This window comes from Oreochromis aureus, linkage group 19, assembly GCF_013358895.1.
Source record: "Oreochromis aureus strain Israel breed Guangdong linkage group 19, ZZ_aureus, whole genome shotgun sequence".
Classification (NCBI taxonomy): domain Eukaryota; kingdom Metazoa; phylum Chordata; class Actinopteri; order Cichliformes; family Cichlidae; genus Oreochromis; species Oreochromis aureus.
This window is the reverse complement of record NC_052960.1, coordinates 27959277-27985535: the sequence shown is the minus strand read 5'-3', so window position 1 is coordinate 27985535 and position 26259 is coordinate 27959277. Positions and strand designations below refer to the sequence as shown.

Genomic DNA, 26259 nt, shown 5'->3' with positions numbered 1-26259 from the left:
TTTCATTGGGTAATATGTCACACTGAACACACATAGAACACAACGGCAGGAAAGATAAAGAAGAACAAGTCACTTTGACATTAAGTATAACTGAAACAGTGCAGTAGCCCCACCTACTGGCAATTGTTCCAACTGTTTTTTTGACTGGTTCAAAGAAGCCAGCCAATAGAAAACCAGAGAGCACATAAATGTAACAATTTTCTAGTTTATTTACATTTCCAAAGGCTTGTCAGGTTTGGCACATGATAAAAAGTGATGCAAAACTGCACAGCACTTGCAAAAAGTATTTTATTCCAAGTAAAATAAAGTAATCGAAAAGTTATCTTCTTGTAAAATATCAAAATTCATTCATCCAAAAGATGGAAAAAAAAAAACATCTTTGAGAAGGTTCTTTTTATAATTGAAAAAAAAAAAAAAAAAACAGTTCTTTTGAAGAAATAAATATAATACCCTGAAATGTTTTTTAAATTAAATCTATAATGACAAGTTTGGCAAAATAGAAGAAAATGCACTCTGTTTTAACATCACTTCAAATAAAAACTGAAGCTTCAATGAAGCTTTGAGAGCACAGCACTGCAATCCTGTAACACAAGTACTAATAATTCAGTTACAGAGTCTGTTTGTGGTTGAATTATTCTTAAGCTTGCCCCATTTTAGTTTTTATACAGTTTATGATAATTAAAAATCAGCATGTTTGTTAATTAATTAGTTTTGTTGTTGAATTTATGTATCTCTTTGGAAAATACTGCCTTTTTTGTTTTGCTTTTCCCTCTGATTTTTATGTCTCCCTCTTCATTTAGCACTTTACAAAAATCCAAATGTTTCCTTATTTCCTTTTTCTGACCATGTCTTGTCTTCTTGACCATACTGAAGAAATGCCCTATGCCCTAAGGAAACAACTAAATGCTCTCATGGGGGGGTGGAACTATTAAGCAAGACTAAGACATTGAAAACCAACTGAATGGATTCAATTTAACTGTGTCATCTAGGAAGTACATGTGGCTGAAAACCATCTTTTCCTTTTAAATTCAAGTGCTTTATTGTTCAGACCGATAAAAGATGGGATGGAGTCATTGTGAGCAGCAGTTTTTCTGTAGCTGAAGAGGCATTGTGACAGAGATGAAGGTCGACACTGATTTTGTTGACCTGTAGGCACCCTGGAAATTGTCCTCAGCAGGTTTGCTCTTTGGTCTTAAATGTTCTCAGTTTTTCCAGAAATTCGGATTCTGCGCCATCCTCCTCTGAAAGTTTTCATACCACTTGAGGATGCAGCTGGAAGGAATAAAAGTCTCTGTGGGGTTCGGCAGCATCTGGGCCTGAGACACAGCGAAGGAAGAGGCAAAGTTGTACAGACTGTCCAACATCTTTTGGGTGAACTGCAGGAAGGTGTCTACGGTGGACACCGCGGCGCTGGACACCGGGATCTGCTGAGCCAGCTGCTCCAGAGCCTCCACTGACACGCCGACCTGAGCAACGGAGGGAGACGCAGAAGAGGTCATAATACCGAAGGGGTGCGCCCCGCCCTCTCCAGCCTTCAGCCCAGAGATCTTGAAGATGGCACTGGGCTTGTCGTTGGTGATGAAGCCGAGTAGCTGCCACACGGGACCGCCACTCGCCGGATCAGGGAAAGAGAAGTATACGGCACCGCCCATGCCGGCAGGGAACGGCACGGTACCTAGCATGAATACCACCACATGGTTCACATTCTCGTAGTCCGACAGGTTAAAGACGAACTTGTCCGGGGAAAGCTGCACCGCGTCTGTCTGCACCAACCTCCCTGCGACCAAACACCCGAACATCACTGCTTACAGTTAGTCCTAGCCGTAGCCGTAGCCCAGAGTAAACAGCCTGTAGCTTCGGCTTAGCCTGCTCCAGGTTAGAGTCAGTACTCCAGCTCCCACCGTCTAACAGCCGGGTTACTGAGCCACTCAGTTACACACAGAAAATTGTTAGACAGCAAACATGAGCGTTGATTCCCAACGTTACCAGAAACTTCTTCTACAGTTATGCTAGCCCTGCCCACTTGTGCTCCTTCTTCTTCTTCTTCTCCATGTGACGGTGGCAAACTCGACGCTTGGGCGCCACCGAGTGGTTTGGAATAATTATTTCATTAGCCTGAACACTAAATACTGTACACCCAATAAAAGTGAATTTGTTCTTCTTCTACAGGACGAAGCTAGGATCAAACATTTAGGAGTCTCACGCGCCATACATAATGTCATGTGTACAGTGCTTTGCAATTAATATTATTGGAAAAAGCAGCTTGTAAACATATTCAAACCTTTTTCCTTTGCAAACACAAATTCAACTGAGGCACATGCAAATGTTTCTTTCAAAAGCAATCTAATTAGTTGGATGACCTATTGTAGTGTATAAGAATGATTCAAAATGAATAATCACAATTGTCAGCATAATACACCAGTTTCAAAGTGAGCACCTTAGTTATCAAACCTGAGGCAATTTTCCAAAATAATTTAAGTTTGTATTTGTATTTGCAGCAAAGCAGATAAGCAGAGAATCATGCACAACATTTTTTTCAGTCTCTCAACCATATAACTTAATAACTTTATTTGTATAGCACTTTCAAAGTTACAAAATGCTACATAGTTTGAATAAAAGCCATGCATTGAAGATAACCAGCTTGTTCAACCATATGGACATATAAACAGACACATATGGTCAGACATGACAGCAAATCTGTTGCATTCTGAAAGAAGTACATCTCTTGCTATAACTCTCAGGTGGCTCATCTGTCAGCCTGCTAGACCCTTTCATGTATGCCTATTAAGTTACAGACCCCTAGGCACAAATGTTTGATGGGATCCAGCCAACTTGTTTTGATGATCAGACTTGTTTTTTCTTTTTCAACAATCAGACAAATCATACAGAATGGTTACTTTTTTTCGAAACAGAGAGAACAAGGTAAGGTCTTTCTATTTTGAAAAAAAAAAGTAACCATAACTGTACAATTTCTGTAAAATATCTAAAGTACCTTATATTAAATGGAAAATTAAACTGTCAGAGCTTTTCATGTTTTGTTTGTTTGTTTGTTTGTTTTGGGGGGAGGGGGGGTTACAATGAATATACTGTTTATTCTCAATTATATACACATCCATAAACATACACACCTGACACTTCAAACAGACACTCCAACTTTTGATTTCAATTCAATTTTATTTATATAGCTTGAAATCAGCACAGCTGGCTCAAGGCACTTCATACTGTAAGGTACGATAATACGAAAACCCCCAGAAAACCCCAATAATTAGATAACACCCTACGAGCATGGACTTTGGCGACAGTGGGAAGGAAAAGCTCCCTTTTAACAGTAAAAACCAGGCTTAGGGATTCCGGGCCATCTACAGCAAACCAGTTAGGGGTGAGTAAAGGAAGACAGGACAAGGACACGATGTGGAAGAGGACCCAAGATGCATGAATTAGTTTTCCAGCATCACTCTAAGACATTACATAATTACATAAGATATTACACACAGGGAAGAAAGCAGTCCTACATTGTTCTTTAAGATGCACATTGATGGACATATCCTGGTCAAAATGACTCTAAGCCTCCTCACAGTGTTACTGGAGGCCAAGGTAATGCCATCCAGAGTAAGCATCTAGTTAGATACCGCATTTCTAAGATTTTAGAAGAATTTAGAATCAGGAAAGTAGAAGTCATTCAGTTCTTTATGTCTTTAAGACATTCCTGCAGTTTAACTAATTGGTGTGTGTTTCTTTGACTTCACGGATGAAGTGGGGTAGTCAGTTTATCCGGCAGTTCTGTGTCAGTTCAAACAAAATGGCATGAGGTTGGAATAAAATTTATCGATCAAATGGTACTCTTTATTAAGGAAAGCATGAATTTACTCACCAAGGACCCCAACCCCTCTAATTGGTTCAATTAATGCACAGTATTTTTAGAAACCAGAACTTTAGAATAAAAAAAAAAGAATTCCGGGCACGGTCTCTTTTATATGATACCTGATTCAGGTGGGCATCTGAATAGCCCAAGTCAGGGGTTAGCAAACCAAAGGAGAAAATAAACATGTCGTCATCAACAGCTTTACATAAGTAAAGCTCAAACTGCAATAAAACACATGGAAGACATTTTTATATTTGCACCAAGTCCTATAAATAATTCAATAACATATATACTTCAATCACTTATATATAAATTAGGAACACCTTAACCAAAGCTCCCTAACCTGGCGCACTAGTTTACTCGAGGAGCTCATAAACAGGTGATTGAGCTCCTTTTATTCTTTTGCTACATACAGCGAAGGAAGCAACCAGGAAAAGGTGAATATTGCTAACACACTTCTCTTAAATACATGTACAAGGAGTCAACTGGTGGGGGAGGCTGTTACATCTTGCAGGAGGTCTCCTCTCTTCAGGAACTCACTCTGCAAGAGGGGGAGATATAGGAGAGGTGGAGGAAGATCTCAGCCTGGGCGTCTATCGTCATGTGTAGTCTGGAAGATGAGTGGATGATGGGGTGGGTGCAGTTTTCTCTGTGGTGGGGTCAGGTGGACTGTCCCGGGCTCTGTGGGGCCGGGCGGCGCTGCTGCACTGGGCCCCCGTCCGGATGGGCCTGGGCCCCCTTTCCCTGGCGGGGGAGCTGGCCCCAGGGAGGGGTCACTTGCCCCTCCCTTCCTTCCCTCCCCATCTCCAGCTGCCTCCCTCTTCCCGCTCCACCACAATCACCCACACATGCAGGGCCTTGGGGTAAAGGTGTGTCTCCAGGGTGCAGAGGAGGCATTCCCCCCCTCTGTCCCCTTCTGGCTGCCTCTGCCTCAATTTTATCCCACAACTTAGACATTCACATTACTCACACTCTCATTACACATACATATAGGACCTTGGGGGTGGGCACGGTACACGGAATCCAAATTACCATCAGGGTGTACGCCTCACCCCTGGCGTTGTTGCCCACCTCTCAATTTTAAATACACGTAGACATTGAGGGCTAGCAGGAGGGGCTATACGCTTACCTGCTGCTCTGGCAGGTAGCTCCATGCCCTCCTGGGTTTTAAATGCACCTTAGAACACACATGCATCAACATTACATATGAGCGGGTGGAGGGAGGTTTGGAGTCTTCTCACACCCCCGTTCTCTGCTGCCTGATGGAGCGGGGGGGGCTAGGAGGAGGAGTTGGCCGTCCGATTGGGGCCTGGAATGCGGGGACTCCCTGCTGCTGCCGAGTCGGGGCGGTCTGCTTCTCCCCACCGCAGGGAAAAGGGTAACACTACCTGGGTCTGGGTGCAGTTTCCCCCTCCAGGGGCAAGGGTACCTAGACCTGGGGTATAGAGTACGCTTGGGGAGTGTGATTGTGTGTACAGCATCTCTTTATGTCTGTCTCCACGTTGTTTGAGTGTGGAGTAATTGCATATGAGAGCATGAGGGTGGGAATGGATGTTTGTATCTGTGTGTGCCTGTATGTCTGTCTATATGTCAGGTTGGGTATCAGACGCCACCTCTCTGGGGACATCTCAGGCCCTCCAAGGTTTGGAGGCCTATCTCCTCCCACCACTTCCCCTGCCGGTGGCGGACGCCCTCAGACATCGGTGCGTTGGTGGTTCTTTGTGTCCGGGGATGGGCGCCCAGGTACACACCGGCTCACTCCTTGGCGGCTGCTTATCGGGGCCTGGAGCCTGGGGCTCGCTCGGGCCACCGAGGCGGGTGCCTCGGCCTCTCGGCCTGGGGCTCGGTCACTCAGGCACAGCTGGCTGCCGGCGGAGCTCACGGGCACGTCACTGCAACCCCCCTGGCTTCTGCTCCGCAGCTGCTGAATGACCCCTCATCTGGGACTCTCCTCAGCTCTTTCTGGGATTGTGGCGCAGCTGCCCCTCTGTTGGTCCTCCTTGGTCTCTTGTGTTCTGGGGACCTCTGGATGTCTGGAGTTTTGATCTCCTCCATACTTGCTTCATGCCCTGGAGGACGGGGCAGTGGCCCCCCACACCCTCTAGCAGATCATTACATGAAGGAACCTTTTAAAAACAAGTGCGTCCATGCTCACAGGTGTACACACGGGTGATCACACACACAAACTACACCCTTTTTGGCTCCTACCTCAAAGCATACTGTGCGCTGTCGATCTTACGTGCTGCACAATAATGTTTAATATTTAGTATTACTGTCATATTCCCATATATCATTGTGATGTTGTTTATTCTATTACTCTCGTTTTCTTCTGCTTGTTTTCTTTTTTCTTTCTCAACAGGTGATCCAGGTGATCGATATGTGTATTTTTTGTCTGCTTATTCTGTTGGTTTTTGTTTTTTGCCCTTTTTCCCCGTCCCTCTTCTCAGCTGTTTTTCTTTCCCTCTTTCTTTCTCCCCTTTCTTTCCCCCAGTCAAGTCTGTCCCGTATTCAGCAAGTGAAAATAAAATAAACAATAAAAGGTGAATCAAACGGACCATTACGGCAAGGCTGGGATGGTCCATTTGGTAAAGTAAATCCATTGGACATCTTTCTTCGCCTTTAGACAATAATTCTGATGGCAAAAGAGCCAAACGGGACAGGCAAAAAAACCAAAAACAAAATGGAGTCTATTAGATAAATATGATTCAAATAACTGCAGTGTAGAACCCTTAATGTGAATGCTGCACCGAGGACTAGCAGGACAAGAGCAGAGAGTCCATTTAAGAGGCCGTAGCCTTCACTAATGCTGTTTCTGTATTGAGGTAAACTCTGAAATCTGACTGAAACTCCTGGAATAAACCATCCCTCTGCAGATGATCAGCTAGCTGTTTTACAACTACTTTCAGGAACTTCAGAGAAAAAAGGATGGTTGGAGATTGGACTATGATTAGCTAAGAGATGAGATCCCATATATGCATTTTAAGGCGTTCCTCTAATCCAGGGAACAGAAATTAAAGACATAACACCTTTCCAGTTTTCATCTAGTTTTTGACTGGAGTTCTTTCAACAAAGTCTGATCTTCAATAAGTAGTGATGTGACCATTAAAGTGCTAAGGCATTCAAATAGCTATTATAGTGAATGAACTGCTGTCATGGTCCTCCAGTCCTCTCCAGTGCACTGTTTGTTTGTGTTTCTCTCTCTTCTCCTCGCTCCTCTCTGCAAGGGCGCCACTCTTTTCTGGGTCCCTGCCCTTGGCCAACACACCTGGTTGCAATCGACTCAAGTGCTCATTACCCCTGCCACTACTTGAGGCATGGGTAGTGTTCTTCATTGGATTATTGTACTTACCTTAGTCAATGTAGCCCCAGCTCTCTTCATGACTCCAGCTCCCATCTCCCATCGTGTTTCCCTGGCTTTCTAACGAGCATTTCCCTTTCTTGTACAGACCTTCCTGGATCCCTTCTGGTTTCCCCTGGACCCAATTGAGTGAGCGTGAGTGGATCACAGTGTGGAGTGAGTTTCAGATGAGTGAGTCACGGGTTGTGTGAAGAGGAGTGTTGGATGCTTTTTCCCTGCCCCTGGAGCCCCTCTACCCCTCTTCACTGTATATGTGTGTGTATATATATATATATATATCATCTGGTGTCAACTTGTAAATAAACATCCCTTTAATTGCATTAAAGGGATGCGTTGCGTAAAGTCCTGCGTTTGAGTCTTGCCTGACTGATCATGACAACGGCGTTAATGAAGTAAATCAAGATAATGTTAAAGAACATATGAAACCATGAAGCCCTCATTCAGGTTAAATTAACCATCCCATAGTTATCATACTTATAAACTTAGGCTGCTGAACAGGGTTCTGCTTCAGATCATTTCCTCTTTAAAAGGAATTCGTCTTCCCCACTCTCACCAAAAGCTTGTTTATAGTGTTTTGTTGAATAAATAGGATTCTCTCTCTGATATTACAAGGTCATTACTTTCATTATAAAGCATCTTGAGATGACTATTAATGTCAAATTTAGGTCACATTTAATTATACATTTAATTGTTAAAGGTCTGAGGTATTTGGATAGTTAGTAGTCTGTGCTTCATAATAGTCTGAGGAACATTTACAGGTATTTAAAATTAACAGCCAGGAAGGCTGCTTCCCCACAGTTTGGCAATGGAAATCTAAAACAGTGAGTTAGAATACAGAGTGACAGAGTTCCAGAAACATAAAAAGGTTCAAACTGATTTTGGATTTTATATAAAAGTAAGATTATTCTAAAATCCCATCTGTAGGATATTGTAGCTCTGCCAAAAATGGACTGATGCCTGTAGTTTTTTGTTTTTTATTTTTTTGCTGAGAGAAGTTCAGGAGACAATCTAGCAGCTTACACTATTTTGTAATCAAGCAGTTAAAGATTCGTTAAAGACAGAGCTGTGGACTTCTCAATGTCAGGCAGTCTGCACACAGAGAAGTCAAGTACAGTTCAAAATTCAAAGTATATATTAGACAAATGAAAACAGGAAATAATTATGACGGGGAGATGCCGTGGTTTAGATTTAGCACTCCCTGATTTGTTCTGCTCGGGTCTTTCTGCATGGCAACGTTCATTAACCTCCAGGGATCTTGTCCTGTGTGAGAAAACCCCTCCCTACCTTACCAGGTATGTTTTATTTTCATGTTGAAGTCAGCTTTAATCGACACAATGAAGTCTCTTTTTTTGTTGACTAGAACAGTGTTTCCCAACCACTGGAGAAATGATTAGGTGTGCCATGGAAGATACTCTAAATCACCGGCGTGAGTAACGGCCAAAACAATTACATTCTCATCCACTTCCAGGGCAGTACAACTACATGCTCTAATAAAATAGAATGCCCACTGCCAGTAAAACAGAAGAAAACGAAGAAGAAATGACATAATAGTCATGCAGTGAATGAGACAATGCAGCGCATAATTACGGTGGCCCTGAAGTGCAAACCACAAAAACAAATCACAAAACGCACAACAAATTGAAAAGCGCAAAAACAAATTGAAAAGCGCAAAAACAAATTCACTTAACGCAAAAACAAATTGAAAAGCGCAAAAACAAATTGAAAAGCGCAAAAACAAATTCACTTAACGCAAAAACAAATTGAAAAGCGCAAAAACAAATCACAAAACGCACAACAAATTGAAAAGCGCAACAACAAATCACTTAACGCAAAAACAAATTGAAAAGCGCAAAAACAAATTGAAAAGCGCAAAAACAAATTCATAACGCAAAACAAATTGAAAAGCGCAAAAACAAATCACAAAACGCACAACAAATTGAAAAGCACAAAAACAAATTGAAAAGCGCAAAAACAAATTGAAAAGCGCAAAAACAAATTGAAAAGCGCAAAAACAAATCTCTTAACGCAAAAACAAATTGAAAAGCGCAACAACAAATCACTTAACGCAAAAACAAATTGAAAAGCGCAAAAACAAATTGAAAAGCGCAACAACAAAAACCAAACCGGAAGAGGTAGGTACCAATGCTGCAACAACAGGCATCACTGATTGGATGATGGATCCGGTAGCCTTTTGAACCGGAAGTTGTTCTGCCGAACGTGGTTATGAGAAAGAGCAGTCAACGGCTGTATCCCAATTCAGGGTCTGCAGCCTTTAAGTACGCAGCCTCAACGATCCTCAAGGGCCGCGTACTCAAAGACCGCTAAGGCCGGAAGTGCGAGGCTTGTGAAATGGGACGGTCTAGCCTCCGTCGCGCTGCCCAGGTTGCCTAGCAACCATAACACCAACCGCTGGAAACGTTTCATACAGCTTTGACGGAAATGAAGGAGAACATATTTTGTTCGTGTGTTTGTTTCTACACGAGCTTTGTGTGATTTAATACGTATCTGAGGCTGAGACCACAGGACTGTAAAATATGATTGCTGGCCTTCATATCTGTACTGAACAGTCATTTAAGATTAGCTAGTAAATAACAATTAGCTAATGTTGTTCATGAGACTAAAGTCAGTGTAAATATGATATGGCCAATATTATAGTTATTATATTAATCATAAGTTATTACAGCAGTGAGTTTGAACTCTCAAATCAAATCACTTCTATTGTCACATCACATGTGCAGGTACACTGGTACAGCACATGTGAGTGAAATTCATGTGAGTGAACTCTGTCTAATACTGAGCTTCAGTAAAGATTCAAGTTGCAGTTATTTATATGTCCTATCACCTTAAATCTTCACTCAAAGACACTCAAGTATCTTTGACAGCGTATATGTAGATGTATTATATATAAGAGACAAATATTGTCCGTGTAATATGTTGGCATTACTAAATTTGGCTCAATGCTTACATATATGTGTAAATAGAAAATGTACGAGCTGTGATAACTGTGTCTGATAGAATGAAGAGTAGACTGATACATTAAATATCCCTTTATTGGGTGAGAAAATCAGACCATGTCATAACTGCTTTAAGTTATACAGAATAGATATCAGAGCCTTAAACAGGCTGACTTCTGCTAAATGGGTCAAACTGGGCAGAAAGTATACAAACACATAACATCCTTATAGAATATGATGTAACACTATAGATCAACTTACCTCAGAATATATAAAGCATATAAACAATTACAGCAATATGATGCAACAAACACAGCAGTACTACTAATCCAAAATACTCAAAGCTTCATAGAACTGAAACAAACATTTATTTTTAGCTCCATTCTGCTGCTGATACATACTTTAGGTTTCTGAATATTAAACTTGGTGCTGCCTTTCATAGTGTGTAACTTGAAGGCCCTGAGTACTTTCTCCCACACTGAAAACACTGGAATGATCAAATTATCTGAACATTACCTAATAATGATTCAGGACAGATAATTAGTTATTTTAAATGTTTCTAGCAGTCCTTCACAAACAGGAACAGTATGTCTATTCTCCACATCTGTCAGCTGCTGCTGGCTCTTCCTCCTCCTCTTCCTCACACACTGCTGAGTTTGTCCTGGTGGATCATCAGGGTGCAAAGCCTCACAGATGATGTGCAGCAGTGGGTCCCTCAGTCTGTCCTCACTCTGGACACTTGCAGTTGTCACACATGGAAATCAAATGTGTGATAAGCTGCAGGATTCAAACACAAGTGTAACTTATAAATACATGTTCATACTTTTATTCCACAATCAGAGAGAAAGAAACAGAGAGAGAGTGCAGGACAGACAGACAGGTGACAGTCTCAGGTGTATACACTGCTACAAAACAGCACAAGAGAAGGAGGATTTAGTGTTTGTGTTATTACAAGTGCTAAACAAGAAGAGTTCCCAGATGGTCCAGTGGACACATGTGTGACTCCTGTGATTAAAGCATCTTTCTTTCAGCTTAACGAGTGAACCGTCAGCTCGTTCAAACACACGTTAAAGTCCGTTTGGCTCGACACCACCGAACAGAGGCAGCAATATAACATAGCTAACATTAACAGTGCAGTGAATCCTGCTTGTGCCGTGATATTCAGGACTGCAAACCGAGCAGCATCACTGACTTTCAGCTTGTTGTGTTTGTAGATATATGACTGACTTTAATTATCCATAAAATCATCACATTCTCTGTAAGATTAAGGTAAACTATTGTATTATTATATTTTAAATGCTTTAAAACAAAGTAAACGCTGAAAGTACAAACATCGCTAATGGCAAATAACTTTGCCGACATGTGGCCAACAGTAATGTTTTAATGTTCCTCATTATTAAACATTTGCACATAAAAAAGTGACATCATATTCAGTACTTACGTTTAACAGTTTACTCTTCGGCCGCTACGCTTCTGCCGTCTGCAGCAAAATTATCCACAGTGACTGCCGCGCTATAAATTGTGGGATATGTTGGGCCACGAAGTCTACACCCCACAGCCTTAAAATTCAGGAAATGAAGGCCGAATTTGAGGGCCGCATTTCGAGCAGCCTTTGAATTGGGACAGCCTTCGGCGCGCCGCTGTGACGTAATCGGCCTTAAAATGCAGCCTTTAAGGCTGCAGACCCTGAATTGGGATACAGCCAACATGTTTTGTCCAAGTTGTGGAAAAAAGTTGGTAGAGCAGTCACCAAACTTCCGAACAGAACAACTTCCGGTTCAAAAGGCTACCGGATCCATCATCCAATCAGTGATGCCTGTTGTTGCAGCATTGGTACCTACCTCTTCCGGTTTGGTTTTTGTTTTTGCGCTTTTCAATTTGTTTTTGCGCTTTTCAATTTGTTTTTGCGTTAAGTGAATTTGTTTTTGCGCTTTTCAATTTGTTTTTGCGTTAAGTGATTTGTTTTTGCGCTTTTCAATTTGTTTTTGCGTTAAGTGAATTTGTTTTTGCGTTAAGTGAATTTGTTTTTGCGCTTTTCAATTTGTTTTTGCGCTTTGCAATTTGTTTTTGCGCTTTTCAATTTGTTGTGCGTTTTGTGATTTGTTTTTGCGCTTTTCAATTTGTTTTTGCGTTAAGTGATTTGTTGTTGCGCTTTTCAATTTGTTGTGCGTTTTGTGATTTGTTTTTGCGCTTTTCAATTTGTTTTTGCGTTAAGTGAATTTGTTTTTGCGCTTTTCAATTTGTTTTTGCGTTAAGTGAATTTGTTTTTGCGCTTTTCAATTTGTTTTTGCGCTTTTCAATTTGTTGTGCGTTTTGTGATTTGTTTTTGTGGTTTGCACTTCAGGGCCACCGTACATAATAGCTAAATAGATAAATATTTGAAAAGAAAATGTAATATCTGGCCTCTGGAGAAAATCCCGACCCAGATGATGGCCCTAGCATGAGTGGTGGTCAGAACAAAGCAAAAAAGGTACATTGGGGACAAACCTAACCAATTCCGCTATGCCTGGTGCGCGGAGAAAAATGTTCAATATGATTTTTGTGACATTTTTGTTTGGTGGTGTGCCGTGTGATTTTTCTAATGTGAAATATGAATATGAAATATGAAGTATGTGGAAAACACCACATTAAGTGTTCAAATAAATAAAATCGAACGTTTTGATACCAGAGCAGTTTCTGTATAGCATGTGGAAGTACTTAAAAAAACCTACTGAAAAATATAGTAATATAACAAAGTAGTAATTACATTAATAAAGATTTCAAATAGTGAACTTGTGAATAATGAATTAGCAAAATAATAATAATAGATCTGACAAATAAGAAGAAGAAGAAGAAAAAGAAGAAGAAGAAGAAGAAGAAGAAATTTTATAAATAATAAATAGTGTGGCTCAGTTTTATTGGATTTGCACACTGATGACTAATGAATCTCACTAATAATAAATTGCATGCTTCAATGCCATTGCTCTGGCACACACAGGATTAAATTGTAAAACTAAACTGATTGGGTTATTCACCCGATTTATTTTTTATTTGTTGAAAATGAACTGCATATGTTTTAATTTGAAAAAACAAAAACCGGAAGAGTAGCAGGATATTTCCGTTCCGTCCGTTCCCTTTGAGTTGACGCCGACTCAGGTCTGTCTCAGGCAGAGCACCGGTGAGAATGCAGAGATCCTGAACACAACTGAAGTAATTTTTCCCTTTTGCTTTTGTGGACTGACATCTTCCTATAAGGACTAACGTGTTGTAGCCAGAAGGACCAGGTAAATGATCACCTATATTTTTTCCTCCAGTTTATGCAAACTTTTGCCAATCCGCTAGCTACTCCAGGCTAACACCTGTTAGCCTCTGCTTAATGTAGCTGTTAAAGCTAAATGAAGACACTGTTTTATAGATGTTTCTTTAAGTGGAGAGAAAGAAATGTTTTTCGGCTCATAATGTTAGCTTACTTTGGTACATGTGAGTGTCTTCTTAGTGGTATATTGACGTTGGAAATAGAGGAGAGAGTATGTGACTTTCAGGTGATTAAAAGTGTCAGATACTTCGTAATCCCTCTGAGAATCCTCATTGGAACTATTGGGTTTGATCAGTCAGTTTATCTTCAGTTCAAATTCGTGGTCCATGTAAACAGAAAGATCGCAGAATAGAATACAATAGAACAAGTTGGGGAGTTTTGCTAAACCAGTCTAATGTGTTGCTACAGCTGCACATTAGAATTCTAACCAGAATACCCTTTAAACCTCTTCAACAAGAGGTTCCTTTAAATCTTTCCTGAAGTAAACAGAGATGGCAGCACCACTCCCTCAAAAGAGATTTGTAATTCCTTATTTATTCTTTTAACACCTTACTCATTACAGTTTTCTCTTTAATTACCCTGGCAGTTTTAATATATTTAGGATTGGAAATGAAGTTCAGGTACCAAGTGCTTTGAGTGCTCAGAAGAGTAGAAAAGCGCTATATAAGAACCAGTCCATTTACCATTTACCAAGATTAAAGAGCAGCAGAACAGCAGCTGAAATTCATGATTTTATTTCTTGCCTGACAGTCTTTTAAAAGTGTACTCCAGGAAGCTGTGATGTCTCTCTGGGGTGTGGTTGCAGGTGTAGTCAGTGCTGTTTGTCTCCTTTACTACTAAGATGTGGGGTGTATGTCATGTAAGATAGACTATCACTATGTTCTGGCGTATTGGAAACCAAAACGTCTTAGTTTTGGTGAATAAAACAATGAGCACGAAGCTGCTGACACCCAATTTATTTCTGAATGTCCGGCAGCTCAGTTCTGTCCTCGTGATGTCCTGACAAATCCTGGTGTTAGAATTCCGAATAGTAGGTCCTGGCTATGTTTTCACTTTGATTCAGACTGGAGCTGCTCAGCAGGGACATGGTCTGCTCTTTTCTGTGGGACAGTAGTTATTTTTAGAGTCTTCCTGCACCTCAGTGAACACTGTGTGTGTTAAGGAAGGAGACCAAGTTGCGCTGTTGAATAATTTATGAGCTGCTCTCTCTTGCTCTGCATCTTTCCTCCAGTCTCTTTTCTTTCTCCTCTTTTTCCCGTCTAATCTGCTCTGTTAGGGACTCAAAGGCTGAATAGCCTTGTCCAAAAACACTTAGTGGAGCTCAGTGATGCTTTAGCAGCTGCTAGAATAGGTTGCTTAGATAGTGGAGAGAGGCTTGAAATAAGATGTGACAAGGAGAAGAAAAATAGGTGTTGACAAAATATATTTCACATATGCACTACAGGCTCACAGTATGAGAAAACTTTTGATATTTGTGGGTGTGTGGACTGGAGCCAGATCTATATAGAGGCACTCAGAGAGGAGGGATAAACGTTGCTCTGATTTATTTTATTTCTGAAGATCCAGAGATAGGAACAATGGGTTTAGCAGTGTGATCATCTGGAAGTGTATTTAAAAATAGAAAAGTCCTTCAGTGAACTGTCAGTGAAAACCGTAGTTCGGCTTAGGAATTTTCTTGGCAACTATGTTCTTAGCTGACTAAACAAGGGAAAAAAATTAGGCTAACCGTGACTAACAGTTTTATTTTTTTAAAGGGAGTCTAAAACTAAGAAACAATGAGATATCAAGTTGAATTTGAGAACTATTTAAGGTCAGAAACATTTAAACAAAGGCATTTGAAACTAGGGCTGGGCCATATTATACCGTTCACGGTAATACCGGTACAATGTTAGGCAACGATAAGAAAATGAAATATCGCGATAGAATATGGGTAAAACGCGCATGTGCAGTGTCTTTGTTTTCATACGCACATGGCCAAAAAAGCACGGCGGCAACTGAGAATGAGAAGGGGGAAAGTGGATTGTTGAGTGAAACGGATGAACCAGAATTGGTTTGTAAAAATGGTACAACTTAAGTGATGTGGAACTGGTTTGGTGTTTGTCCGTCAGATACACAACAAAGCACATTTTTTTTGTAGAACATGCAAGCAGGCCGTCGTTATTGCCGTATTTGTCGGACTAAGGTGCTCGTAAATCTGGGAGTAACCTGGGTCCTAAACTCGGTCCTCTTCAGGTCCCAAAGTCAAACGAACACTGCAGCATCACTGAGAGTTAAAAACTGTCTAAATTCTTTCATCTTTAATAAAACGATTAGCATTGCTGCTTTACCAGGTGTAACTATGAGGTTTAACATCAAGGCATCCATGAAAACAGAATTTATTACATTTAACGGAGTTAGAAGTTAGCAGGAAGTTAGCGGAAGTTAGCTTGCTAGTTTCGCTAGTTACCTAAGCATGATATGGCATGTTCTGACTGAGAGATTTCTGGAAAAATTCAAACGTACAGCTCTGCTATCACTTCCAACATAAATGAAGACAGGAAACTAAACAGCAGTGACGTTTGTAGGGTTACTGAAGTTGGGCTAGCTGGTATATAATGATGTGCTACGTGATCGCTAGCGACACAGCTATGTTAGCATAACATAAACAGTGAAGCTGCAGGATGAACGCTAACTTTTTTCCACTCGATAAAAGTTAACGTGAAGGTTCCTGATGGTTAGAGACAAATGCAATCGCATGGCAGGATGCTGTAAACGGACCAAACTTCAGTCAGGAGAACAACTGAGATAATCCATCCACAATACGAGGTTAGTCATTAATATATTGCAACAACATGGGAATAGAGCAGCTGTGATGGAATAACAGCATTAATGAATCAATGGTACAGAAGTGGAGGAAGCAAGTAGAATGAGTTGAATAAAGTTTGATTTATCTGACTGCTTTGCTTCGCTTAATGTGCCTTATAATCCCGTGCACGTTATGGTCCGAAAAATACTTTTTTATTTGGCACACTGCAGTTTAATGTGGCAAAGCACCTCTTTTTAACTTCAGTGGATATTATACATGGTTATGCTCAGGATATGTCAGCCCATTTCTACTGGAAATGCCTTTTGATTAAACTTTCAGCAAGGAATTTGCATTTGCACTGTTAAATTTTTATATAGCTTTAATGCACATAAAAAACAGCTGCTTGTTTAAGTGAAAATAAATGGATGGGGGTTTTTTTTGCGCTAGTAAAGTTGTGGGGTTGTATTTTGTCTCGCAGAAATTATATCGTCAGTTATATCGTTATGGCAAATTTTCAAATCTACAGGGTGGGCCATTAGTTACGTTGAAACCAAGCACACCATTGTTTTTCTTGTGACATTACCAATAAGTTTGATGTGTCACATGGCCCTCTTCCTATTGAAAAAACAAAAGTTGTGTCCAAGATGGCCGACTTCTAAATGGCCACCATGGTCACCACCCATCTTGAGGAGTTTTCCCCCTCACATATACTAATGTGCCACAAACAGGACTTTAATATCACCAACCATTCCCATGTTATTACGGTGTAACCATATAAATGGCCCACCCTGTATATCGTGATATATACTTTTGGCCATATCGCCCTGCTCTATTTGAAACCATTAATCACATTCATCAACAATGCTTAACTGCGTCATCTTGCATCGTGCATTAGGAACATTGCGTGTTATACTTTGGAACCACATTGGAGTCACTGTTTCTAACAAGTACTAATCATTCGTTATCAGAGCGCAGCACTGTGCTCTCTCAAAGCTTTAATTTCTGATGTTATGTTGCTTTAGATTTCTGTAAGGATAACTTGGAGAGATCTCAGCACAGATAAGTCAGGATTGTGTTGATGTTTTACTCTGGCTGACAGAGGGATGTTGCCTGTGCTATGAAGCACAATTTGGGGCATAGTGAGGTAACTTTCAACTTAATCCTGGATTTTCAGTGTTTATAAGGTGGTTTGCCTTTTACCAGGGTACAACACCAGACCTAATCTAGTCGAGAGCAAGTTACTGGTTACTTTCATTAGCAACAACGATGGTAAAACCATCATGTTGCTCCGTCATCCGCTTGTTTATTTTACACATAAACCTTTCACAATAAAGCTCAAGATCCTGTTGAGACTTTTCGAAATAAACTGAAATCATATACATTATTCTTATTTCTCAGACAACTGTACCCAGCAAATTATGCTGCAAACCAGTCCCCACCACAGACTCAAAACACAGTAAACCTCTTCTACCACCTACGCAAGAATCATGTGTAAGAGTATGGAGAGAGTTTACAGCTGAGAAGCAAAAAAGGAGTCATCAGGTGCTCAAAATAAACCCTAAACGTAAGAACACTCCTTTGCCTGCAGTACACCATGTAATAAATACAAAGAAAATGGCGGTCATTATAACTTATGTCTAAAAATGTATAGCTTCATGCATCTGTCAAAACACTCGACTCCAGGCACACGACGCCCAGCTGAAAACAGAAAATGCACAATTTTTCAAAATATATCGCTATCAGGATAAGAAATGTTTATATCGGGATATGAGCTTTTGGTCATATCGCACAGCCCTATATATCACAAAATGGTGCAATTCTGTGAATCTCGGGCAACTCGACTTGTATGAAGTGTTTTCAGCTGGGTGTTGTGTACCTGGAGTTGAGTGTTTTGACCGATGCATGAAACTATATACAGTCAGGTCCATAAATATTGGGACATTGACACAATTCTAACATTTTTGGCTCTATACACCACCACAATGGATTCCAAATGAAACAAACAAGATGTGCTTTCACTTCAGACTGTCAGCTTTTATTTGAGGGTATTTACATCCAAATCAGGTGAACGGTGTAGGAATGACAACAGTTTGCATGTGTGCCGCCCACTTGTTAAGGGACCAAAAGTAATGGGACAATTGGCGTCTCAGCTGTTCCATGGCCAGGTGTGTGTTATTCCCTCATTACCCCAATTACAATGAGCAGATAAAAGGTCCAGAGTTCATTTCAAGTGTTTGCGTTTGGAACCTGTTGCTGTCAACTGCCAAGATGAGATCCAAAGAGCTGTCACTATCAGTGAAGCAAGCCATCATTAGGCTGGAAAAAAAAAAAAAAACAATCAGAGAGATAGCAAAAACATTAGGTGTGGCCAAAACAACTGTTTGGAACATTCTCAAAAAGAAGGAACGCACCGGTGAGCTCAGCAACGTCAAAAGATCCGGAAGACCTCGGAAAACAACTGTGGTGCATGACGGAAGAATCCTTTCCCTGGTGAAGAAAACACCCTTCACAACAGTTGGCTAGATCAAGAACACTCTCCAGGAGGTAGGTGTATGTGTGTCAAAGTCAACAATTAAGAGAAGACTCCACCAGTGTGAATACAGAGGGTTCATCACAAGATGTAAACCATTGGTGAGCCCCCAAAACAGGAAGGCCAGATTAGAGTTTGCCAAACGACATCTAAATAAGCCTTCACAGTTCTGGAACAATATCCTATGGACAGATGAGACCAAGATCAAGATCAACTTGTACCAGAGTGATGGGAAGAGAAGAGTATGGAGAAGGAAAGGAACTGCTCATGATCCTAAGCATACCACCTCATCAGTGAAGCATGGTGGTGGAAGTGTCATGGCGTGGGCGTGTATGGCTGCCCGTGGAACTGGTTCTCTTGTATTTATTGATTAAATGATTGCTGACAAAAGCAGCACGATGAATTCTGAAGTGTTTCGGGCAATATTATCTGCTCATATTCAGCCAAATGCTTCAGAACTGGTTTTTTGTAAAAAACTAAAGTTTATTTTGAGCACCTGATGACTCCTTTTTTGCTTCTCATCCGTAAATTTTCCCCATACAGTTTCACATGATTCTTGTGTAGGTGGTAGAAAAGGTTTGTCGTGTTTGAGTCCATGGTGGGGACCGGTTTCCTGCATAATTTGCATAGTACAGTTTTCTGGTCCATGTCCATGCTACATAGGTAGCCATTCGTTTAGGAATAAGGTCCTCGATTTGTTTTGACTGGTCCTTCTGTTTGGAGCTACCTGGTTCTGCCTCATCTTTACTGGCCATTCTGGTATTCTCTGTGCCTGCATGGCCATGGTCGAACGAATATTGTCGTAAACAGCGTGTTTCGTGACACCACGAAACAAATATAATCCAGTTTGGTGCTCGTTTTTACTTTTACTGTGTATATTTTTTTAATGTTTGCAACGCCGCCATCTCTTACAGTCGCCAGAACCTAATTGACCTAGGTTTCAAATATAGTTTGTCTGTTTCTGGCGAATATCAGCGAACACACAACATCCTGGAGGAGATAGCGAGACCGCCAGGGTCACCGTGTATGGTCTGCCCGCCCAGCAAGCGTAGGAGGCGACGGAGGGAGAGAAAGCAGAAGAGGGGATGCCGGTCGGGCTCAGATGCTAGGCTACGCAAACAACCACACCGGCCAGCACTTCCGAGCCTTTTCGTATCGAACGCCAGATCCATCACCCACAAATTGGACGAATTGGAGCTACAGATAGCCACCATGAGCTTTGCACGCAACTGCAGCATTATTCTTATTACGGAGTCGTGGCTTCACCCGCTGATTCCCGACGCTGCAGTCGAGTTAGCAGGCCGCACGCTACACCGGCACGACAGAAACAGCAACTCAGGTAAAAGCAGAGGAGGGGGGCTATGTGTTTACGTGCATAACGAGCGGTGTTGTAACAGCAGGATCATTCACACACACTGTTCTCCTGATTTGGAGGTTCTGGCAGTCTTGTGCAGACCTTTTTACATCCCGAGGGAGTTTACAGTAGTTATTGTGATAGCTGTTTACATACCGCCGGATGCGAACGTCTGCACGGCTCTCAGCCTCTTGCTCAACACCATAAACAAACAACAGCTTGCCCACCCCGATGGGGTTTTCATTGTCGCCGGTGACTTTAACAAAGCGTGCCTAAAGACTGTGCTTCCTAAATTTGTCCAGTTTGTGGACTTTGCTACGAGAGGAGAACACACTTTGGATCATGTCTATTCAAACATCAGGCATGCTTTCAGAGCGACACCCCTCCCCACCTGGCTGGATCTGACCACCTCTGCATGTCCCTCACCCCACCTACACCCCCTGCTGAGAAAAAACAAAGCCCCAGACAAAGACAATAAAAACCTGGCCTGAAGGAGCCCTCTCTCAACTGCAGGACTGCTTCTCAACTACTGTATGGGATTTATTCTCCAGCCACAACCTCCAGGAGTACACGGACACTGTACTCTCGTACATCAGGAACTGTGTTGACAATGTCAACGTCAACAAAAGGGTCAGGGTGTTTCCAAATCAAAAACCCTGGATGAATAGCGAAGTGCAATCCCACCTAAAAAGCCGCAACACTGCCTTCAAGTCAGGGGACAGGGCTGCGTACAGGGCGGCCAGGGCAGACCTGAGTAGAGGCATCAGGAAAGCTAAGGCTGCCTATAGGAGGAGGATTGAAGATCACTTTGCTGACAACGACCCCAGAAAAATGTGGCAGGGGATCAGTCACATTACCAACTACAGAAGCAATAACCAGGCGACATCTAGGTTCCCTTTCAGTCGATTCACTCGGTACAACACATAAGTATGGGATATCACGCCCTCGCATGTCCTGGCTGAAGAAACCTTTATTCACGCCTTTAAGGCAGATGACGTGTGAGGACACGCGCACGGCCCCGCCTGCACATATAGCCACTGTCATCACGGTCATCCCTCAGTTCTTACGCTCTTCACCTCGCTGAGAACACCTCTGCTGAGTTGGGCTAGCTAGCTGCTGCTAGTTAGCTCCGTTGTCTGCCGACTTGAACTTAGCTTAACTGCCCCTGTTGGTGTTAGCCTCCACCGCCCAGTTGGTGTGTAGGCTGCCCGCGGAGCGCTAATTTCAAGTTTTTCCTGTGCAGCGTTTCGCTTTGCGTTTTGGAATGGACTCCAAACCGAAGCGAGCAAAGCAGAAATCTTCTGTTCGCCCCTGTCCTCAGGGATGTGGTTTCTGTTTGCACGACAGCGACCAGCACGATGCCTGCCCTGTCTGCCTGGGGATCGTCCACGCTAGGAGAGCGTTGACGGAGCCCGAAGCCTGTGCGTTTTGTCGCCAGCTCCGGCGCTCGACCCTGGAAAGACGGGTGACGTTTGTGGAAAAAGTGCTGGGGACGCTCGGCTGTCGCGCGGCATGACCCTCTCCTTTCGAGTCTGGAGCCCGGCCGTCAGAGTCCGAAGACGAGGATTTTTCGGTCGATGTCCCCGCAATTAGCTGGGCTGACCACATGGAATATGTTGACGGGTTAGCCAATGACGAGCCGGAACCATGCAGGAGCGCTGAAGGGCTTCAGCCTGGGTTGAAGCCCGCCAGCGCTCCCCAGGAAGACGATGACGTGCTGGACATCGGCCTGGACATCCATGGTTTGTCGGAGGATGAGCAGGAGAGCTCATTGTCGGCCCAATGTGCCGCCGCTGCTGCACTGGTCGGCCACGATGACACCTCTCTTTTTTCCCTGTTTCGCCGCGCTGCGGAGAAGCTGCAGGTGGACTGGCCCTCTCCTCCGCCAGCTCAGAAGCCGTCGCGGTTCGCGGGTTTTTTCCTCCCACCGGAGCCCGCAGCGGCCAAAAACTGCCTTCCCATGTTCCCAGACTTTCTCTGCGAGCTAACAGCATCATGGGACAAACCTCTGTCTACCCGCGTCACTGTGCCCGGCTATGGACAGTACATGGAATTGGACGGCGCCGAGGGGGCTGGCTTAGCTAACCCACCCCCTATGGAGCCGTCTCTGGCTGCTTATCTGGCCCCGTCCCATAACCATGGTGTCGGCGGCCCCACAACTCTGCCGTCCAAGCACTGCAGATTCTCTGCGTCGCAGCTGGAGAAGATTTATCGGGCTCAGGCCGGCACTGCTCGCGCCATGAGCTCCGTCACCATGCTCCAGACGTACCAGGCAATCTGCCTGGCGGAGCTCGGATCGCTGGTTCCTGATGACAGCCCTTTGGCACCTCTTCTTAACGAGGTCAGAGTCGCCACAGATTACATCCTCCGTGCGTCTCGCTGTGCAGCGCTCTTCCTGGGCAGAGGGATGGCTTCGACAGTAGTGGCGCAGAGGCACCTGTGGCTGACCCTCTCTGACGTCCCGGATAGGGACAGAGCTGTATATCTGGACGCACCAGTGTCTGCGGCTGGGTTATTCGGACATTCACTTGAAGCCATTCAGGCTAGATTCGATCTGAGGAAGAAGCAGACGGAAGCTCTGCGCGACATCATCCCCAGACGTCAGCTGAAGCCCAAGCCCGCAGCTAGCTCTCAGAGGTCCGCCGCTCCTCTGCCGACTGGCAAGAGACCGGCGCCCACTGCTGAAGTGGGTGCGCCGCCAGCGAGAGCACATCCTCCGGCCCGAGCTCCACGCCAGTCGGCCTGGAGCAGAGGCCCACCCTCGGGCCCCCGGCGGGACCCGACGCCCAGGAGGAAGAAGCCTCAGCCCTCCTAGCTGTGGTTTCGAGTGGAGAAGGGGTCCAGCAGCAGGGAGACGCTGCTTTTCAAGTTCAAGTTCAAGTTGGCTTTTATTGTCACTTCAGCTATATACAGTTGTACACAGTGAGGCGAAACAGCGTTCCTCCAGGGCCAAGGTGCTACATGCAACATAAACTTACAACATAAATTAACAGAAAATTACTAAACTAGCTAGCTCGAGACAGGGCAGACTGACCTAGCATAAATTACAACATAAATTAACAAACACTAACTATTCTAACTAGGTAAGTAGTGCAAAGATGTTTTTAGAAACCGTAAACATACTTGGTATGTAGGTAGTGCAGGAACAGTAAACATAAAAATTATTGTGCAAAAAAGAGCATTTTCAGATTGATGTGTAAGTCCAGTCTCAATGCTTTGAGGTAGTTGAGTTGAGCTGAGTGATAGTGTGTGTGTGTGTGTGTGTGTGTGTGTGTGTGTGTCAGTCTAGTTCCTTTTTGTTGAGGAGACGGATGGCTTGTGGGAAGAAGCTGTTGCACAGTCTGGATGTGTGTGCCCTAATGCTTTGGTACCTTTTTCCAGATGGCAGGAGTGTGAAGAGTGTGTGAGAGGGGTGTGTCCGATCAGCCACAATGCTGGTGGCTTTGCGGATGCAGCGTGTGGTGTAGATGTCCTTAATAGAGGGGAGAGAGACTCCGATGATCTTCTCTGCTGTTCCCACTATCCACTGTAGGGTCTTGCGGTCCGATATGGCACAGTTCCCAAACCAGGCAGTGATACAGCTGCTCAGAATGCTCTCAATAGTGCCTCTATAGAAGGTGGTCAGGATCGGTGGTGGAAGCTGGGCCTTTCTCAGTCTTCTCAGGAAGAAGAGACGCTGTTGGGCTTTCTTGTGCAGGAAGCTGGTGTTGAGGGACCATCCGAGGTCTTTCTCCAGGTGAACGCCCAGGAATTTGGTGCTGTCAACGATCTCCACAGAGGAGCCGTTGATGCTCAGCGGTGAGTGGTCGCCTCGTGTCCTCCTAAAGTCAACAACCATCTCTTTTGTCTTGTCAACATTCAGAGACAGGTTGTTGTCTTTACACCAGACCGTTAGCCTCTGCACTTCCTCTCTGTACACTGACTCGTCGTTCTTGCTAATGAGACCCACCACGGTCGTGTCATCAGTGAACTTAATGATGTGATTTGAACTGTGTGTTGCTACACAGTCATGAGTCAGCAGTGTGAACAGCAGAGGACTGAGCACACAGCCTTGTGGGGCCCCAGTGCTCAGTGTGGTGGTGCTGGAGGTGCAGTTTCCGATCCGTACTGACTGAGGCCTTCCGGTCAGAAAGTCCAGGATCCAGTTGCAGAGAGAGGTGTTCAGGCCTAGCTTTCCGATCAGTTGTTGGGGGATGATCGTGTTGAATGCTGAGCTGAAATCTATGTACAGCATTCGAACATGTGTGTCCTTCTTGTCCAAGTGTGTGAGGGCAAGATGGAGTGCAGTGGAGATGGCGTCATCCGTTGGCGGTTATGGCGGTATGCAAATTGCAGTGGGTCCAGTGAGGGGGCAGCAGGGTCTTGATGTGTCTCATGACGAGCCGCTCGAAGCACTTCATGATGGTGGGTGTAAGTGCAACAGGACGGTAGTCATTGAGACAGGACACAGAAGACTTCTTGGGCACGGGACGATGGTGGTGGCCTTGAAGCACGTGGGGAGCAGCGGCACTGCTCAGAGAGATGTTGAAGATGTCGGTGAGAACATCTGCCAGCTGTTCAGCACATTCCCTGAGCACTCTGCCTGGGATGTTGTCTGGACCAGCAGCTTTACGTGGGTTGACTCTGCGTGAGTTTTCCTCACCTCAGCTGTAGTGAGACACAGCACCTGGTCGATTCGGGCGGAGGGTGGACTTCCTCGCCGCCACGTCGTTCTGCCTGTCGAACCGGAGTAGAAGTTGTTCAGCGCATCTGGAAGGGAGCCGTCACCATCACAGGCAGGTGTTGTCGCCCCTGTAGTTGGTGATGGCTTGTAAGCCCTGCCACATGCGCCGTGTGTCGCCGCTGTCCTTGAAGTGGTTGTGGATTCTCTGGGCGTGTGCACGCCGCCTCTCTGATGGCCGAGAAAGTTCGGCCCTAGCTCTGCTAAGCGCCACCTTATCTCCCGCTTTGAAGGCAGAGTCTCTGGTCCTCAGAAGTGCACGCACTTCCGCAGTAATCCACGGTTTCTGATTGGGTCGTGAGATGATGGTCTTGGAGACAGTGACGTCATCGGTGCATTTACCTTTTACCCCTCTGTTGCCGCCCAAGAGGTGCCGCTTAAGTTCTGTTCAGGTTGTCAGCCCCAGAAGGCGCTGCACTTTCCTAACACTGTCTCCCAAGCACAAAACCCCTGCACACAAAATGCCTCAGGTAACTCCCTGTTCAGGTGTGTTAAATGTTCAGGTGACCACATCAAGTGTTCCCGCTGTTTTTCTTTGTTGTGCCCCAGAAAAGGTGCCTCCAACAAAATGTATGAATGTACATGTTCCCATGTTGCAATCAATAAAGAGTGTTGTTTATTCTCAAACAATCACAAATGCTCAGCCTGCGGGCAGAATGAGCCAGGTCAGGCAGGTGATGCAGTCCCCTGCAGACACACTGGGGGGCGACAACGCCCTGCCGACGGTGCTGCAGGTCAGCCGGCTGGCTGCTCACTTCCCTCAGTGGGCGCTTGCGCCCCTCTCCGTGGGTGCTGCGAACCGTTGCCATGGGTTACCGGTTGCAGTTCGGGTCAAGCCGCCTCGTTTCCAAGGAGTCGTAAACACGACTGTCAACACCGAGGCGGCCATGATACTCAGAGAGGAAATAAAGGCGCTATTGCAGAAAAGAGCAATACGAGTGGTCCCCGCTTCGGAGACAGACAAAGGTTGGTACAGCCGCTATTTTGTTGTTCCGAAAAGAGGGGGAGGGCTTCGTCCCATCCTCGACCTGCGAGTCTTGAACACGTATCTACATACGTACAGGTTCAAGATGCTAACACTCAGACAGCTCTTGAATGCAGTCGGCCCGGGAGATTGGTTTGCGACAATCGATCTAACAGATGCTTATTTTCATGTGGCTATACACCCAAAACACAGGCAGTTTCTGAGGTTTGCATTCGAGGGTAAGCTCACGAATACCTAGTGCTGCCGTTCGGGCTGTCGCTCGCTCCTCGCACCTTTACGAAATGTGCCGAAGCAGCGCTAGCGCCCCTCAGAGAGAGAGGCATCCGCATCTTAGCCTACCTAGGCGACTGGGCTCTCGTAGCTTGCTCCAGAGAGCAGGCGGAGACACAGCTGTCACTGGTTCTGTCACACATTCA

The 26259-nt window shown here is 44.1% G+C and overlaps 2 protein-coding genes across 5 annotated transcripts in view; one reads left to right on the top strand and one right to left on the bottom strand.

Annotated features, from left to right (window-relative positions):
* Window positions 1-593: 593 nt before the first annotated feature.
* Window positions 594-2103, bottom strand: hikeshi (heat shock protein nuclear import factor hikeshi). Its single transcript, XM_031756754.2, has one exon. It carries the CDS (start codon window positions 1797-1799, stop codon window positions 1203-1205), a length of 597 nt encoding a protein of 198 aa, XP_031612614.1. The 5' UTR covers window positions 1800-2103; the 3' UTR covers window positions 594-1202.
* An 11185-nt stretch (window positions 2104-13288) lies between these two features.
* The window catches only part of heatr5a (HEAT repeat containing 5a), a 69281-nt gene continuing 56310 nt past the window's right edge, over window positions 13289-26259 (top strand). For all 4 annotated transcript variants that reach the window (XM_039603073.1, XM_039603071.1, XM_039603070.1 and 1 more), the window contains exon 1: window positions 13289-13437. The gene's annotated coding sequence lies outside the window, so the exon portion shown is untranslated. The remainder of the gene's footprint in view (window positions 13438-26259) is intronic.

What these genes read in the sequence shown, in the direction of transcription:
- hikeshi (XM_031756754.2), bottom strand. Translation starts at nt 1,799, where the DNA reads ATGTTCGGGTGTTTGGTCGCAGGGAGGTTGGTGCAGACAGACGCGGTG.